At 51.3% G+C, this 15,499-nt stretch overlaps 1 protein-coding gene across 2 annotated transcripts in view; it reads right to left on the bottom strand.

Annotated features, from left to right (window-relative positions):
- The window catches only part of TRPV3 (transient receptor potential cation channel subfamily V member 3), a 32,597-nt gene that overhangs the window by 3,501 nt on the left and 13,597 nt on the right, over nucleotides 1–15,499 (bottom strand). For both annotated transcript variants that reach the window (XM_021703905.1, XM_021703904.1), the window contains exons 7-14: nucleotides 12,869–13,009; nucleotides 10,591–10,871; nucleotides 8,344–8,520; nucleotides 7,258–7,416; nucleotides 6,500–6,601; nucleotides 4,690–4,763; nucleotides 2,600–2,765; nucleotides 1,075–1,141 (exon numbers count right to left, since the gene is read on the bottom strand). In XM_021703905.1, the coding sequence (XP_021559580.1) occupies nucleotides 1,075–1,141; nucleotides 2,600–2,765; nucleotides 4,690–4,763; nucleotides 6,500–6,601; nucleotides 7,258–7,416; nucleotides 8,344–8,520; nucleotides 10,591–10,871; nucleotides 12,869–13,009 (1,167 nt within the window). The remainder of the gene's footprint in view (nucleotides 1–1,074; nucleotides 1,142–2,599; nucleotides 2,766–4,689; nucleotides 4,764–6,499; nucleotides 6,602–7,257; nucleotides 7,417–8,343; nucleotides 8,521–10,590; nucleotides 10,872–12,868; nucleotides 13,010–15,499) is intronic.

Consider the following 15,499-nt stretch of genomic DNA (forward strand, 5'->3'; position numbering starts at 1 on the left):
TCCTGCAAAAAGCGCTTCCTGCCTAATAAAGCCCACACTCTTTTCTCCCTCCTCTACCCTGCCATTCAGCCCTTGATCACTCACAGCCTTGCAGAGTTGCTAACTATAATCTATGTGCATCCCCTGGCTCCCCAACCAGGCTTTGGGCTCCCAACTTCCTGTAGCCTGGGCCATCTCCTCCAAGACTGTAAGGTCCTGAGTTTCTTCCTCATGCTCTGTGGGGAGATCCCCTGGCCTAGACCTGGGCCTCTTTCTTCTCTCCCTTCCAACACACCATAGCAGTGGCTCATTGCTAAATGTGTAGACAGGCGAATGGATGAATGGTCAAATTAATGAGTGAGTAAATGGATGGACGAATAAACAGGCAAGTGAAGGAGCAAATAAATAAGCACACTGTGGCCCAGCGAAGACACCGGAAGATGGGAATGGCTGCCTAATTTCAAATGCCAATGATCACGGGGCGGCGGGGGGTGGGGCATGGGGGGATGGAGAGCTGGCATGGGAATATACAATGATACCTCTCTATGCAGAGGCTAGAAATAAAATCAGGTTGTACAAAGAGACTTTAGGAGGGGCCTCCCCATCCTCAGTCCCCAGGAGAGCAGAGGCCCTCACAGATATATCTGAAGCAAACTGCAAGTAACATGATGTGGGGAATCAAAGGAGCTTACCTTGATGCATTAATTTAGTCTTATTTTTTAAAGACCATCAGTCACATTTCTGCAAACTTTAGTTTCCCTATCTGTAAAATGGGGCCAAAACCGCCTGCCAAGCATCTCTGAGGTGGTGAGGGCCACGTAAGATGCTGGATGTGAATGTGGGAGGCATACCCCACAGGACAAGGGTGACAGGTCTGGTTCTAAGCCTCAGTTACCTTATGATCGGGGATGATGACTTCCCCTTGGTCGAGATACTGAGAGAAGTAAAAAGACAATGCTTGGAAAACGCTAAGCATGGCAAGTGCCCCCTAGTAGGTGACATAACTGGCTGAGGTTGCTGCGTGCTCTGTCATTTTGACATCTGTATAAGGTGCTTTACAAACGTGGGAGTCCCTATTATTTATAAATCAATTACCTACTCCAAATCCAAGTAGGAACACGATATATACAAACAAGAACTTCAGGACATCATGCAAAATGACCTATAAAGGGAGAAACATGATTCAAGGGTAAGATTTGAGCACATGTTCGCTAGACCCTGATCTCCTTACTGCTTCCCACCCTCACCCAGCCCCAGCCCCAACCATGCCTTCCCTCAGACCATTCTCCCTTCCCCTAGCAAATCCTTCTGATGCTCCAAAGCTCAGCTCTGGGCCCCATCTCCTCCAAGCAGCCTTCCCTTCCGTTCCTGCTCGCCTCCCTCCTGGCACACAGCCTGTCTCTGTCCCTGATGATCCACCCTGTACGTGAGCCCCTTTCCTCATAGTGTCTCACGTCGGAAATCCTCACACTCCCTGGGGGCAGTGGTGTGCTGGAGGCTGCTGACGCCGCTCCTAAGAGCTGACGGTTACGTTTTCATGAATTTTGTAAGGTGGCTGTTAAACAGAACCATTATTAAAAACTAAATCACATAAACTTATAATTAAGTACATTATATTAAAAGCAAAGATAATAAATATTCAAAACTCATCGCTCATTTTACAATTACGTACGCCATTAAGGTTATTTCATCGCTGGCAGCCATGTGGTACACATACTGTACCATGTGTTACCACGTCTCTTCCTGACTCTGTGTTCAACTCCGTCACACCAGTAGCTGGAAATCAGCCGTGGTAGGATTTACACCATGGAAATTAGTAAATGGGACAAATCACAGACTCATTATTTTGCTGATTGTCTAGATCTAGATTTAAGACAGCGATGGAGACAATGTTAAGGCAGATTCAACTTTAATATGTGTCCTATCTGTAGCCGAGGTGTTGTGAATAACACAGTAACATTAATGAAAGAGTCTTCCAAAATTTGTAAAACTATTATCCAAGTCAGCAAATAAGTGGCTCACATCGCTGACAAGCAAGGCAAGTTCTCCCATAAGGCGGCACTGTTTCACTTCCATCTTACTCCTTAAAGAAAACATCAACCGATATCGATGTTGCAACAACACTCTGTCACTTGCACCCACAGATTGGCAACAGATATAGGAATTCAAGAAAAATCAACAAATCATTCTGCCAGACTCAACTAGCTATGTGGAATTTACAACAAAGAGCATTATATAGTTCATTATTTGTAAATTACGTACTACTCATCCTTTCTACGGTAAAAATGTATCGTAAATGTAGTATCCGTGTGTCTGTGCATGTGTCCGTGCATTTTCCCCCAGAGAGCTGGTTGTTTATTTACCAGCACACCACTGCCTGGGGGTGAGACCATTCCTTCCCAGTGCCCAACAAGCCCACTCTTTTAAGGCCTGGACACTTAAAGCCTGGCCAGAAGCAAAGGGAGACAGTGGTGTCTGGTAGAAAGAGCAGAGGCTTGCCCGAGGGACAAGCCCCTTTTGCTGTCCAGACCTGTTTCTCCCTCTGAAAAATGGACATTCCCTGAGGGCTCCCCCAGGGCTGAGCCTGCATGTCTGTGATGCTCCCAAGCCTCCAACGCACCTTCTGGATCATGACGCTGTACATGCCCATGGACTGGAATCCCCGCGTGTAGTAGAGCATGTTGGCCCAGCCCAGGGCCATGGCCAGCACAAGGCAGGCGAGGTACTCTTTGTAGGCAAACAAGTACGAGAAGACAGACAGTATCACAAGCACAGCTTGGACAAAACTGTTCAGGAGACACAGGAGACAAGGGCCTTACTTACTTCTCCCCAGCGTCAGGGTAGATCCTCAAACCCCAGCCTCCCTTCAAGCCCCGAAGCGGCACCCTGATGGGTCATGCTGAAGAGACAGGTGAGGCTGCCCAGACCCTCTCAACAATGTCTGACATCCAGCCTTGCAGACGGCATCACCAGACGTGAGTCAGAGCCAGCAGTGGGCTGGCAGCAGCTGGTGGGGACTTTTTAAAAATACAGATCCCTAGGACTCAAGGAGATTCGGGTTCAGAAGCCCATATCCCCACATAGGTCAGGGAACCACTGGTGTAGACTAAGGCAGATAAGTAAATGATTGCATTTTGAACAAAAATGACAAAAGCTAACAATGCCTGTACTTAAAAGCGAGTCATAACAAAAGTCCCCACAACCGACTTTTTAAAATCTTTTTAACAACTATAGTATATGCTAAATGATAGATAGCTTAAACAGATTGGTTGCATAACAATATGAATGTACCTAACACTATTGAACTGTACACTTAAAGTGGTTAAGATGGCAACTTTTATGTTATATAGATTCTACCACCATTAAAATTTTTAAAGTACCACGTATAACAAACACACAAGCTCAAAATCTACTCCGAAACAGTGCTACTACACCATCAGTGATGCAGACCTCCAGACAAAAAGCTCTATTGCTTGTAACATCACACAGTCTCCATGATTATGAAATATCTAACTCGTTAAAGTGAGGACACAGGCAAGCTTGCTTTTCTTGTGCAGTGAAAAGCAAATGTTTGGGTGATCGATGCATTTTTTGGACTGAAGTGAGGAAGCGTGTGTTCACCTTCCTCACCATTAACAAAACACTGAAGAAGCAGAAAAGCAGGACAATGCACCAGTGCCTTTTGTCTGCACGAAAGCCAGCGGCCGGATAAATGAATTCTTCTCTGGAATTATCATATTTTCTCAAAGGCGGAGACTCCCAGGTGGCTGATATCATGGGGTTCATCTACTCACTGCAGTATCTGGGCACCCCACTTGCCCACAGGGATGAAGAATTCCGTTCATGCCTCTAGAAGGCAGGTACATACTTAATAAAACACCGAGGTATTTGGAAACATTGGGCCAAGATTTCAGGTCCTGTAGACCCAGCTTTCCAAATGCTCCGAAGAGGGACTTTGGTGGGATCGACAGAGCTCTGGAGCCCAACCTCCTTCATTCCACACCGCAAGTCCTGTTCCATTCACGTGGCAGCAATGCTGAATCAACCTCTGTTCATTTAGGGACAGGCGTCACATAAGCCTCTGATGTCAGCTGCCCATGACCTCATTCAGAGAGGCTGCTGAGCCGGGCTTTCTGGCCAGGGCTCCGGGGTAGGCAACCGTGCCCTAACATAGGGTGAAGATGACTGGGAGGCTGGGGCTGGCTTTGACACCACTGACGCTCTGCCGGACTGTGAGTCACTCATTTCCCCGCTCTGGGCTTCGGGTTTCATGCCTGCGGATGAGACTCGATGATTTCCTAGTGCTCTCCGGCCCTGCTCCGCCAGAGTCCAAGATGGCAACCTCTAGACCCCACACAACTAGGAGGAACGGGCCCGGACTACCCCTTCCTAGAGAAGTAGACAGCACTACTAAGCCTCGTCCTGCCTTCTCGGCCACACCCACCACGCAGGGCTCTGTGACAGGGTGGAGACAGTCATCACCGCAACCTGACGGTGGGCACTGTGCTGGGGTCCTCTGGTCCTCTCCATGGGCATCCATGGGCTTCTCTTACTAGAAGGGAGAGAGGAGGTCCCTGGCCATGAGACTATGGCAGGACAGCTGGGACATGGTGACATGGGAGGATGCTTGTTCCAGAGGACACAGCAGCCGCCATACAGGACTTCGGCCCTGCCTGTGCACTGGGGACCAAATGGGACAGACCTACTTACAAGACAAAGTGAAACCAGGCATCAGAGAGAATGGACTGCAGATCCGAGGGTCTCAGCAGGAAGATCGCGATGCCCTGAGGCCAAAAAGGAAAGAAAACCTGCACCCTCTTCATGCCTCTCACTGGAAGATCTGAGGAAGGTGGTGTTTCCTCAGGCCTGAGACTCAGTGTTGGGGGGGGAGGGTGGGAAGGCCAAGCCAGAGCCCAGGTGAGGGATGTGGAAGGAGACCTGAGCCTGGGAGTAGAGGCAATCCAGGGTAGAAGTGGCTGCACCCCCAAATCTTCTCACCTCGCTCACTCTCCCCCTCATCCTCACCCGGACCCTCAAAACAGCACAGTCACACCATCCCCTGCCATTCCCCAAATACAGCCTCACTTCTAAAGCCAAAAACAAGAAACGACAGGTGTTGGTGAGGATGTGGCGAAAAAGGAATCCTCGTGCACTGTTGGTGGGAATGCAAACTGGTGCAGCCACTCTGGAAAACAGTATGGAGCTTCCTCAGAAAGTTAAAAACAGAATTACCCTACGATCCAGTAATTGCACTACTGGGTATTTACCCAAACAATACAAAAACACTAAATCAAAGAGATACATGCGCCCCTATGTTTACTGCGGCATTATCTACAATAGCCAAGATAGGGAAGCAGCCCCAGTGTCCCTTGATAGATGAATGGATAAGGAAGATGTGATATATATATACAATGGAATACTACTCAGCCATAAAAAAGAATAAAATCTTGGCATTTTCAACGACATGGGTTAAGTTGGAGAGTATTATGCTAAGTGAAATAAGTCAGTCAGAGAGAGACAAATACCATATGATTTCACTTACATGTGGAATTTAAGAAACAAAACAAATGAGCAAAGAGAAAAAACAGAGTCAAAGCAAGAAACAGGCACTTAACTATGGAGAACACCTGATGGTTACAGAGGGGAGGCGGGTGCAGGGATCGGGGTAATAGGTGAAGGGGATTAAGGAGCACACTTGTTGTGATGAGCACTGAGTCATGTATAGAACTGCTGAATCACTATATTGTATACCTAAAACAAATATAACGTTGTATGTTAACTATATTGGAATTAAAATTAAAATTTTAATTAAAAAAAAGACAAAAAATGATATGGCTTAGCTCTCCTGCCTCTGAGCCTTTTTTTAAGCTGTTCCCCCTGCCCACCCTGTCATGACCTCCTCTCAAATGTCCTCGGGCCAAATCCCACGCTCACAGACTAAATGTCATTTCTGCTTCCAAGCTTCCCCCCCCCTTGTCCCCATATAGGAGTCATCTCTCTTCCTCTGAGCACTGGTCTGAACCCCACACAGGGCCCTTTCCATAGTCTCTTTTAGAGTCCAGGTGTTTGTGCCTGTCTGAAACCCCCTGCAAGGCTGCGAGTTTAAAGAGGACAAACTCCCTCCCTCCCTCTCACCTCTCCCAGGGCTCCACATATAGAAGGTGATTCATTGGTTGATGGATGGGTCTAAGGGATTGGTTGATAAACCCAGATGAATGGCTGGGTCAATGAGAGAAGTGACTGAATGTGTGGATGGAGGGACAGGAAGATGAGTCACTGAGTGGCTGGGAGGGCATATAAATGGCTGATAGACAGACAGAGGGATGGAGGGGCAGATAGATTAAGTAGGCGGGACAGGCCTACTGATTTATTTACTCTCCTTTTGTAACTAAGAAATGGAAAGCTTAGAAAGGAAGTGCCTCCCCGTGGTAAGGCAGAGCAGGGCGGATCAAAGCCAGGCCTGCTGCCCCCCTGCCTGCCCCCCCGCAGGCAAGTCCAGAGGGTCTAGTGGCCCACTCACCTCCTTCACAGAGATGCACAGGGCCCAGATGAGCACGAACATCCTTCCTAACAGTTGCAGCCACCCCATCTTGTGCGTCAAGGCCAACGGGTGTGGGAGGGCCTGGGAAGAAGGGAAGGAAAGGATGGGTGCAAGATGGGGAGTGAGGAAGGCAGGGGTAATGGCAGCTCTGGGGGTAGGATGCACAAACACATGCCAAACCCTCTGGTTGAGCCAGAGGCCAGCACAAAACTCAGGCTCTGTACAATGTGAGAGAAAGAATGGCAGCTTCCTGCCCCTGTCCCCACCCACAGTGGCACCCAGAACTCTATAGTGAGGGACACAGTCCAATCCATGCTAACAACCCCTCACACCTCATGGCATTTGTTCATTCCAGAACCCATTCATATCCAGACACTTACAGGACACTCAAAGCTGAAACTCCGTGCCCTGTGTAATGAATGGGAAACTGAGGCCCAGAGTGGGAGGACCCCCCGCCCATTTCCTGTGGCCCTCACAGCAGAAACACCCCAATTAGCTCTTTAGACTTAGGTGGAGCCTGGGCAGGGCCTGCGTCTCCCAACTTCCAGATCTCCCCACAATAGCTAAGCACTAGAGACATATCCAATTCCCTAGAAGCTGTGAAGGATGACTGCCGGGGAACGCCATGTGAATGTCTTGGTCATTCTAGGCCTCAGTTTCCTCACCTGCACATGGGACTGCTCCAAGCTCCTGGAGCTCTGACCACCCCACCCGCCTCCCTCCGGGGGCCCACATACCTCCTCTTCCCGGGGGCGGTAGTAGGAGACCAGAGTCAGGATGATGTTGTAGAAGAAATAAAAGCAGAAGGACAAGAAGAACATGTACTTGGCAAACTTCTTCCACTTCATATGCAGCAGTGTGTGCAGGGGCTCCAGGGTCAGCATCTCATGCCGGTTCTGGGCGTAGAACACCACCACCATTTTTAAAGGGCCCTCATTCCAAAGGGAGCTCTGAGTCCGCCCCACCCATGGCAGAAGGGGCCAGTCATTCTGTCCCATGGACCGGTGTGGCTGGAAATGTTGGGAAGGTAATTTCTGGCTCCTGAGGCTCCTTCCCAGTGCCCCCAGGCAGCAGCCAAACCCCACAGGAGCTGGGCTTCCAGTGGGAGAACCTGCTGCTCAGTGGGGAGCAAGGGCTGCAAGGGGGAAGGGCCGTGACTGGCCCCAACTTGGCCCCTTCACTGTGTAACCTTAGGGAAACCCCTGACACTCCCAGGGCCTCAGTTTCCTCATCCACAAAACTAATATCAACCAAACTACCCTATCAACCAGGCTGCCGTGAGGCTTCAGGGAGACCCCAGACAAGGCAGGCTGTGGTAAACATGACTCTTGGTAACATGTGGAGGATGAAGTTCCAATCTGCTGCCTCACTCCCCCCCTAAAAGCTGAAAACCTCTCACTGCTGATGCTCTCTCTTCCCCTCCAGCTTCACTGATCTTCCCCCCCCCCGCCTCCTCCAGGAAGGCCTCCCTGATTGCTCCAGCTGTGCCTTCTCTGAGGGGAAGGGGAGATTATAGAACCATTAGGGAAGAGAGGGAGAAACAAGATGGAGAAGATCAACAGCAATCATCCCATCCCCACTCTCACACTGCCCAGGACTCTGGGGCCAGGAGACACCCACCACAGAGGTTTATAGCGCAAGGTCAGCTGGGAACAGGTAAACGCGGCACCTGCCCTAGCCCTGCCCTTTCTGTTGACTCTGCCCATGGAGGCAAAGGAGTGGGGGACTACAGACACGTCCAGCTAGTGGCATGGGTCTTCCCAGTGCAGCCTGAGGCCCCGCCCTCATCCCCCGCCCTTCTCCAGCCCTCCTGAGAGACCCACATCAATGTTGGTGTTGTAGACAATGATTTCCAGCACCGAGTTGTCTGTCATAGTGTCCACGTCGGTGAGGTCGTAGAGTGATGACGACATAGGCCCGTATGCCCAATCGGTGAACTTCCTGGACAGGCTCCGGAGGGGCTTCTCCTTGATCTCACGACTGAGGATATACTTCAAGATCTGGGGACAGAAAGAGGAACAGCTGTACAACTGGGCTGGAAAGATGCTTCCACCTGGACAGATCGAGTTCCACCTCTGCCCCTGCCATCGTGACCCCTGGGCTGGGCTTCATCTGCGGAATGGGTGTGAACCTCGGGGCTCTGCCCAATTCACCAGGGACTGAGAATACAAGGGACAAAAGGTGTGGAGGCCCTTTGCAGGATGCAGAAAGCTGCACAATCAGTTCATAAATCCTTGTACCAGTTGGGGACCCCATTCAGTGAAGCATCTGGGAACTGACAATTTTGAGAAATAATTTCTGTTTGGCCCGGATGGGAGAAGAAACTAGAAGTTTTCCCAGCTTTCCTATCCCACCCTCGGTAAAGACCATTCTAGTTGAGATTCACTGTGGGCCAGACGGGGTGATACAAGATGCCAGCCTAGCAGAGAGGCCTGAGAAACGCACTCTCCAGGTGATCCTCAAACTCTGCTGCACGGTAGAGTCACTGAGAACACTCAACAATCCCAAACCACTGACGAATTCTGTCCAAATCTCTGCAGGTGGGACCCAGACATCTGTATTTTGTAAAGCTCCGTGGGCGGTGCCGAAGTGCAGGCGAGGTGGAGAGCAACCACTCTCCAGCTCACTGCTTTCCAAAACTGGGGCCAGGGCTTCCTGGGGCACCAACCCAAGGCCCAGGAAGAGGGTCCCGTTGGGGAGAACAGTGTCAGAGCCCTGATCTCACACAACCCAGTGGGGTTCCCATCTCATCTCATATGGGAGCCTTGTCCTCACAGTCCAGGCAGAGAAACTCCAGACACAGGACCAGTCTCCCTGTCCTGAGCCCCAGCCTCAAAGAGCCCCACGGAACAGAGTCTATGTCGTAAGCATCTCTGCACCCTCCACTCCCGGCACAGTGATCAACCTGGGCAGCATCCAGAAAGGTTTTCCAAAGAACACTGAATGAAGAAGAGAAAGGGCCAGGAATGGGGGAGTCCCCTCCCCAGGACTGGCCATGGGGGAGCACATCATCCTCTAGAAAATCAAAGGGTCATGGGGCCATGGTCTACGCAGGCAGAACACATGCCACAGTGGCTTGCGGGAAGCTCCCCTCACAACCCTCCTAATCTGACTCTCCTCAAAGCCCCCCACAAACTGTTCCCGGGGGTGGGTAGGAGACGGTGGGGACGGTGGGAAGGCACACAATTCCTCCTCTGTCAAAGCCAATCTCCAACCCTTCCTTCCCCCACAAGAGAATGAAAAGGTCCTTTGTGGGCCCCAGCCCTGACCACTGGGACTGGACCCAAGGCCCTCGAGGCACCCGCCTCCCCTGTCAGCCGCCCTGAGGCTGGCACAGCTGTGACTGCACCCAGCCAGTCCTCCACAGCCTCCCAGGAGCCTCAGTCCCTTCCCAGGGCTTGGACACATGGAGGCTGAAGAGCAAGCTTCTCTGAGCCTTGCCCTCGGGCCCACCTGAGTCCTGACCTTGATCTTAGACCAAGTTGTGACTCCAGGCACCAACAGAAGTGGGAGCCCACCCCAGCCCAAGTCTTCACCAAGGTTAAGCCCTGAGCTCCTCAGCCACTCCACGCAGGCTGCAAAGGGCCACAAGCAGCCATACTCTCTGCTGAGGAAGTGGCTCAGCGTTTCAGCACAACAGACAGTGGTCTCTCCAGATGCAGGCAGCCCATTTGGCTCTGGAGCCAGAGCAGCCATTCTGGGACTCCTGTCTTCATGAGAGGGTCAGACGCAGCCTCCGCCTGGGTGCCTCACCACACGGGAAGCCTCAGCCACGAAGCCCGTGAGGTACTGTGTCACCATGGCCTTCAAGGTTCCCCACTCCGACCCCAGATGGGAGCTCCAGAGCAGGGCAGAGACACATGGAGTGTTAGGGACTGAAGTCCAGAGGGGGTTCCCACGTGCCGCATCTCTGTGCGGTCACTCAGAACAAACCCACCCCAGGCCACAAACGCACTTCCAGACGGAAGGCTGACCTTTCCCCGGCCAAGGGGTAATCTGTGGGGTCCCCAGAAAGGCCCAAGAGCTGGCAGAGAGCCCCCCTGCCCTGCTTCCCGCCCCTGAGGCCCCACCTCGGCCTTGCCCATCTTGGCGGCCAGCTGCAGCGGCGTGAGACCGTCGTTGTTGTGCATGGTCTCTAGCTCCCAGGTTCCACTCCTCAGCAGGATCATGTCATACATGTGCTTCACAAAGTCATTCTGCGTCTTGAAGTCCTCAGCCACCGTCACCAGCGCGTGTAGGATGTTGTTTCCCCGTGAGTCCTGCGAGGTGATATCTGTCTGCTCATTCTCCATCAGCAGCTGCACAATCTCAGGCTGGTTGGTACATGCCGCCAGGGCCAGTGGTGTCTCGCCTGGGGCAGGGGGGAGCACTGGAGCTCAGTTCTCTCATAGACCTCCCCAGTGTTCCCCAAGCCCTAGGACTGAAGCCAGTGTCCCCAGCAGGACTGACCCCCGAGCTTCCCTGTACTTCTCCCCATCTTCCCCCTTGGATGGGGAGAGCAGGGAGACTAAAGCTGGATCACTGCCATAACCTCCTAACTGGTCTCCCTACTACCACCCTGGCCCTCCATCACTATCCTCAGCACAGCAGTCAGACTGATCCTAGTAACACATAAGCTTCACCTCCCCCAGAATAAAAGCTCGGGTTCCAACAACAGCCCACAAGGCCCTGCATGTTTGGATGCCATCCCCTCTCTTACCCCACTCACTCCCTCTCTGGCCATAATGGTCTTCCTTTTCCTAGAACATATCAGGCATTTTTCCTACCTCAGGGCCTTTGCACAGGCTGTTCCCTCTGCTTGTAGTGCTATTTCTCCATATCTGCATTGCGCATCCCCGCACCTCCTCCAAGTCTTTGCTCAAACATTACCTTTTCAATGAGTCACCCTAACCACACTATTTAAAATTGAAATCCACCTCCTTCCTGGCCTGGAACTCCCGACCCCCTTTCCCTGTCTTATTTTTTATTTTTTTCCATGGCACTTCCATTTTCTAACATATTACATAGTGTTCTTATTTATTATGTTTATTATTGATGGTTTTCCTCCAGTCTAGAATGTAAGTTCCATGAGGGTAGAGATCTTTGTTTTGTTGACTAATATATTTCAAACACCTAGAACAGTGCCTGGTGTATATAGTAAGTGATCAATAAATGTTTGTTAAGAAAAGGGAAGGCAGGTGACTCATATGTGGTCACACAACAAGCCTGGGATGGAACCAGGACTGGACAGCAGGTCTCCTACTCTTTCCCTTCCAATCTCCCTCTTGTTCCCTCTCTTCATCCCCCCCTGACAGACATTTCCCAACACTGGCTCCAACAGGGTCTGATGTTGGACAGTGGACTGGACAAGACCCTGTCCTCATGTCTGCTCAGACCCATCTAGTCCTACTGATAAAAAAACAAACAAACAGAGGGGTAGACAAACCATGAGAGACAATGGACTCTGAAAAACAAACTGAGGGTTCTAGAGGGGAGGGGGGTGGGAGGATGGGTTAGCCTGGTGGTGGGTATTGAGGAGGGCACATTCTGCATGGAGCACTGGGTGTTACGCACAAACAATGAACCATGGAACACTTCATCTAAAACTAATGATGTAATGTATGGGGATTAACATAAGAATAAAAAAAAATTAAAACAAACAAACAAACAAACAAAAACTAAAACAAAAACCACCCAGAAGAGAAAACAGGTCAGTGGTTGTCAGCCAAGAGCTGGTATAGGAAAGGGGTGGACAAAGTTGTGTGGGGAAAGTTTCTAGTGTGAAGGAACTATTTATACCCTGTCCTCATGGTGGTGGTCACATAACTGGATGCATTTGTGGGGCTGAACAGAACTGTCCGTGGAAACGGGTGAATTTCACTGTATCTAAAATAGGCATTACAATCTTTTTTCCACCCAGAGTATCCTAACCCCGATTGCTTTGGAACTCCCTAACTCGTCAGCGAGGGAATTTGCCTCTCTTACTTCTGGCTCCGAGCTTGCAGTCCTGGAAAGCCCTGGGCCCAGGGGCAGAGGCGGAATTGGGCGCTCCTTACTACAGCGGGCAAATCATTTCCCCTCCCAGAACCTGTCTCCTGGCCTCTAAGATTGGGCTTTTTCCTTGCTCCCTCTCCCAGGTCTCTGTTCCCTATCCAGGGCTGCTCCAGTGGACGCCTGCTTGCCCCGGTTCCGAAGGCTCTGCCCCGTGGCCTCCCGGGTCCCGGTTCTGTCCGGCTGGGCCCCAGACAGGTCCACGGGTCCGCGCGTCGGGCAGGCAGGAACCCGCAGTGGGGGCTCCAGGCCGGCCCGCCAGCGCCCACTCGGGCACGGGTGGTCGGGGAGCCCGTGCGGGGCGTGCACAGCACCCACCGAAGTAGAAGCCTTCGTGCAGGTACTTGGGGTTGAAGAAGAAGCCCCTGGCGTGGGCGTTGACGTCGGCGCCGGCAGCGATGAGCAGGGCGGTGACGTCTCCTTGCCGCCGCTCGATGGCGATGTTCAGTGCCGTCTGCCCTGCGGACCAAGTGGGGACGAGAGGGGGGCACTCAGCGGCCGGGCCCTGTGGGGGGACAGGAGCTGGGCGCTCGGCGGCCGGGCCCTGGATGGGGGATGGGAGGGGCCGCCCGGCGGCCGAGCCCTGGGGGAGGACGGGAGCGGGGCGCTCGACTGCCGGGACCTGGGTGGGGGGAGAGGACAGGAGGGGGGCGCCTGGCGCCCGGGCCCTAGGGGAGGACGGGAGCGGGGCACTCGACGGCCGGGCCCTGGGGGCATCCCCCTCTCTGGCCTCCGTACTCCCCACCGAACCACAGCGGAGTACTAGCTGCCGGCCGGCTCCGCTCTCTGGTGCCAGGCGCTGGGGACACGGCGGTGCACAGGATGTAGTTCTGATCCTTCTCCTGGAGAAGCTCAGAGTCTCGCTGGGATTTAAGTGCTGTGATACTGTGAGGTCAAGGGCTGTGGTACCTAGAGCAGGGGCCTTTAAAAAACAGCCGGAGGGGGACAGGTGAGGGTTCCCAGAGTGGCCCCTAAGCTGAGACCCCTTAAGTTAATCAAGGCTGGGTGGGCTGGCTCACGACTTCATAAACCAGGTTAAGAGGTTAGAACTTTATCCTAAGTGCTATGGGAAGTCAGGAGGCATTGAAGCAGGCAAGTGACAGGACCAGAGTTTTGGGTTTTGTCCATGTGTATTTTCTGATCACTCTGGATGCAAAATTGGAGGATGCATTAGAACGAGCCCAGACTTGGGAGGAACTGCTGCTCCAGTGGAGAAAGAGATGATGAGGGCCAAAGACCCTTAGAAGAAGAGTCCTCAGAACAGCCTATGGGGGTTGGGAGAGAAGGGATGACTACTAGCCTAGGAGCTGGGAGAATGGTGCCACTATGAGTGAGGAACAGAACAGGGGAGAAGCAGCAGGAAGGGGCTGGAGGGATATTAACCCAGTGGGTGGAGCCTGTGGACTCTCCAGATGGAAGGGACTGGAAGGCTGGGGATCTCAGAATGTCCCACCAGAAACAGCATTTTCCGAAGAGCTGCCACCATGCCATACACAAAAATAAAGTCCTGGTGAAAGCAGGAAAGAATGTCCAATGGAAAAAAGACAGTCTCTTCAACAAATGGTGTTGGGAAAATTGGATAGCCACATGCAGAAGAATGAAACTGGACCATTTCCTTACACCACACACAAAAATAGACTCCAAATGGCTGAAAGACCTAAATGTGAGACAGGAGTCCATCAAAATCCTAAAGGAGAACACAGGCAGCAACCTCTTTGACCTCAGCCGCAGCAACTTCTTCCTAGAAACATCGCCAAAGGCAAGGAAAGCAAGGGCAAAAATGAACTATTGGGACTTCATCAAGATAAAAAGCTTTTGCAAAGCAAAGGAAACAGTCCACAAAACCAAAAGACAACCGACAGAATGGGAGAAGATATTTGCAAATGACATATCAGATAAAGGGCTAGTATCCAAAATCTATAAAGAACTCATCAAACTCAACACCCAGAGAACAAAGAATCCAATCAAGAAATGGGCAGAAGACATGAACAGACACTTTTCCAAAGAAGACATCCAAATGGCCAACAGACACATGAAAAAGTGCTCAACATCGCTCGGCATCAGGGAAATCCAAATCAAAACCTCAATGAGATACCACCTCACACCAGTCAGAATGGCTACAATTAACAAGTCAGGAAACAACAGATGTTGGCGGGGATGCGGAGAAAGGGGAACCCTCCTACACTTTTGGTGGGAATGCAAGCTGGTGCAGCCACTCTGGAAAACTGTATGGAGGTTCCTCAAAAAGTTGAAAATAGAGCTACCCTATGATCCAGCAATTGCACTACTGGGTGCAAGTACCCCAAAGATACAAATGTAGGGATCCAAAGGGGTACGTGTACCCCAATGTTTATAGCAGCAATGTCCACAATAGCCAAACTGTGGAAAGAGCCAAGATGTCTATCGACAGATGAATGGATAAAGAAGATGTGGTATATATATACAATGGAATATTATGCAGCCATCAAAGGGAATGAGATCTTGCCATTTGCAACGACATGGATGGAACTGGAGGGTATTATGCTGAGCGAAATAAGTCGAACAGAGAAAGACATGTATCATATGATCTCACTGATATGAGGAATTCTTAATTGCAGGAAACAAACTGAGGGTTGCTGGAGTGGGGGGTGGGGTGGGAGGGATGGGGTGGCTGGGTGATAGACACTGGGGAGGGTATGTGTTCTGGTAAGCGCTGTGAACTGTGCAAGACTGTTGAATCTCAAAAAAAAAAAAAAAAAAGACTGTTGAATCTCAGATCTGTACCTCTGAAACAAATAATGCAATATATGTTAAGAAAAAAAAAAGAAGAAGAAGATAGCAGGGGGGAAAAATGAAGCTGGGGAAATCGGAGGGGGAGACGAACCATGAGAGATGATGGACTCTGAAAAAGAAACTGAGGGTTCTAGAGGGGAGGGGGGTGGGAGGATGGGTTAGCCTGGTGATGGGTAC

The sequence above is a fragment of the Neomonachus schauinslandi genome, chromosome 15 (genome assembly GCF_002201575.2).
Source record: "Neomonachus schauinslandi chromosome 15, ASM220157v2, whole genome shotgun sequence".
Classification (NCBI taxonomy): domain Eukaryota; kingdom Metazoa; phylum Chordata; class Mammalia; order Carnivora; family Phocidae; genus Neomonachus; species Neomonachus schauinslandi.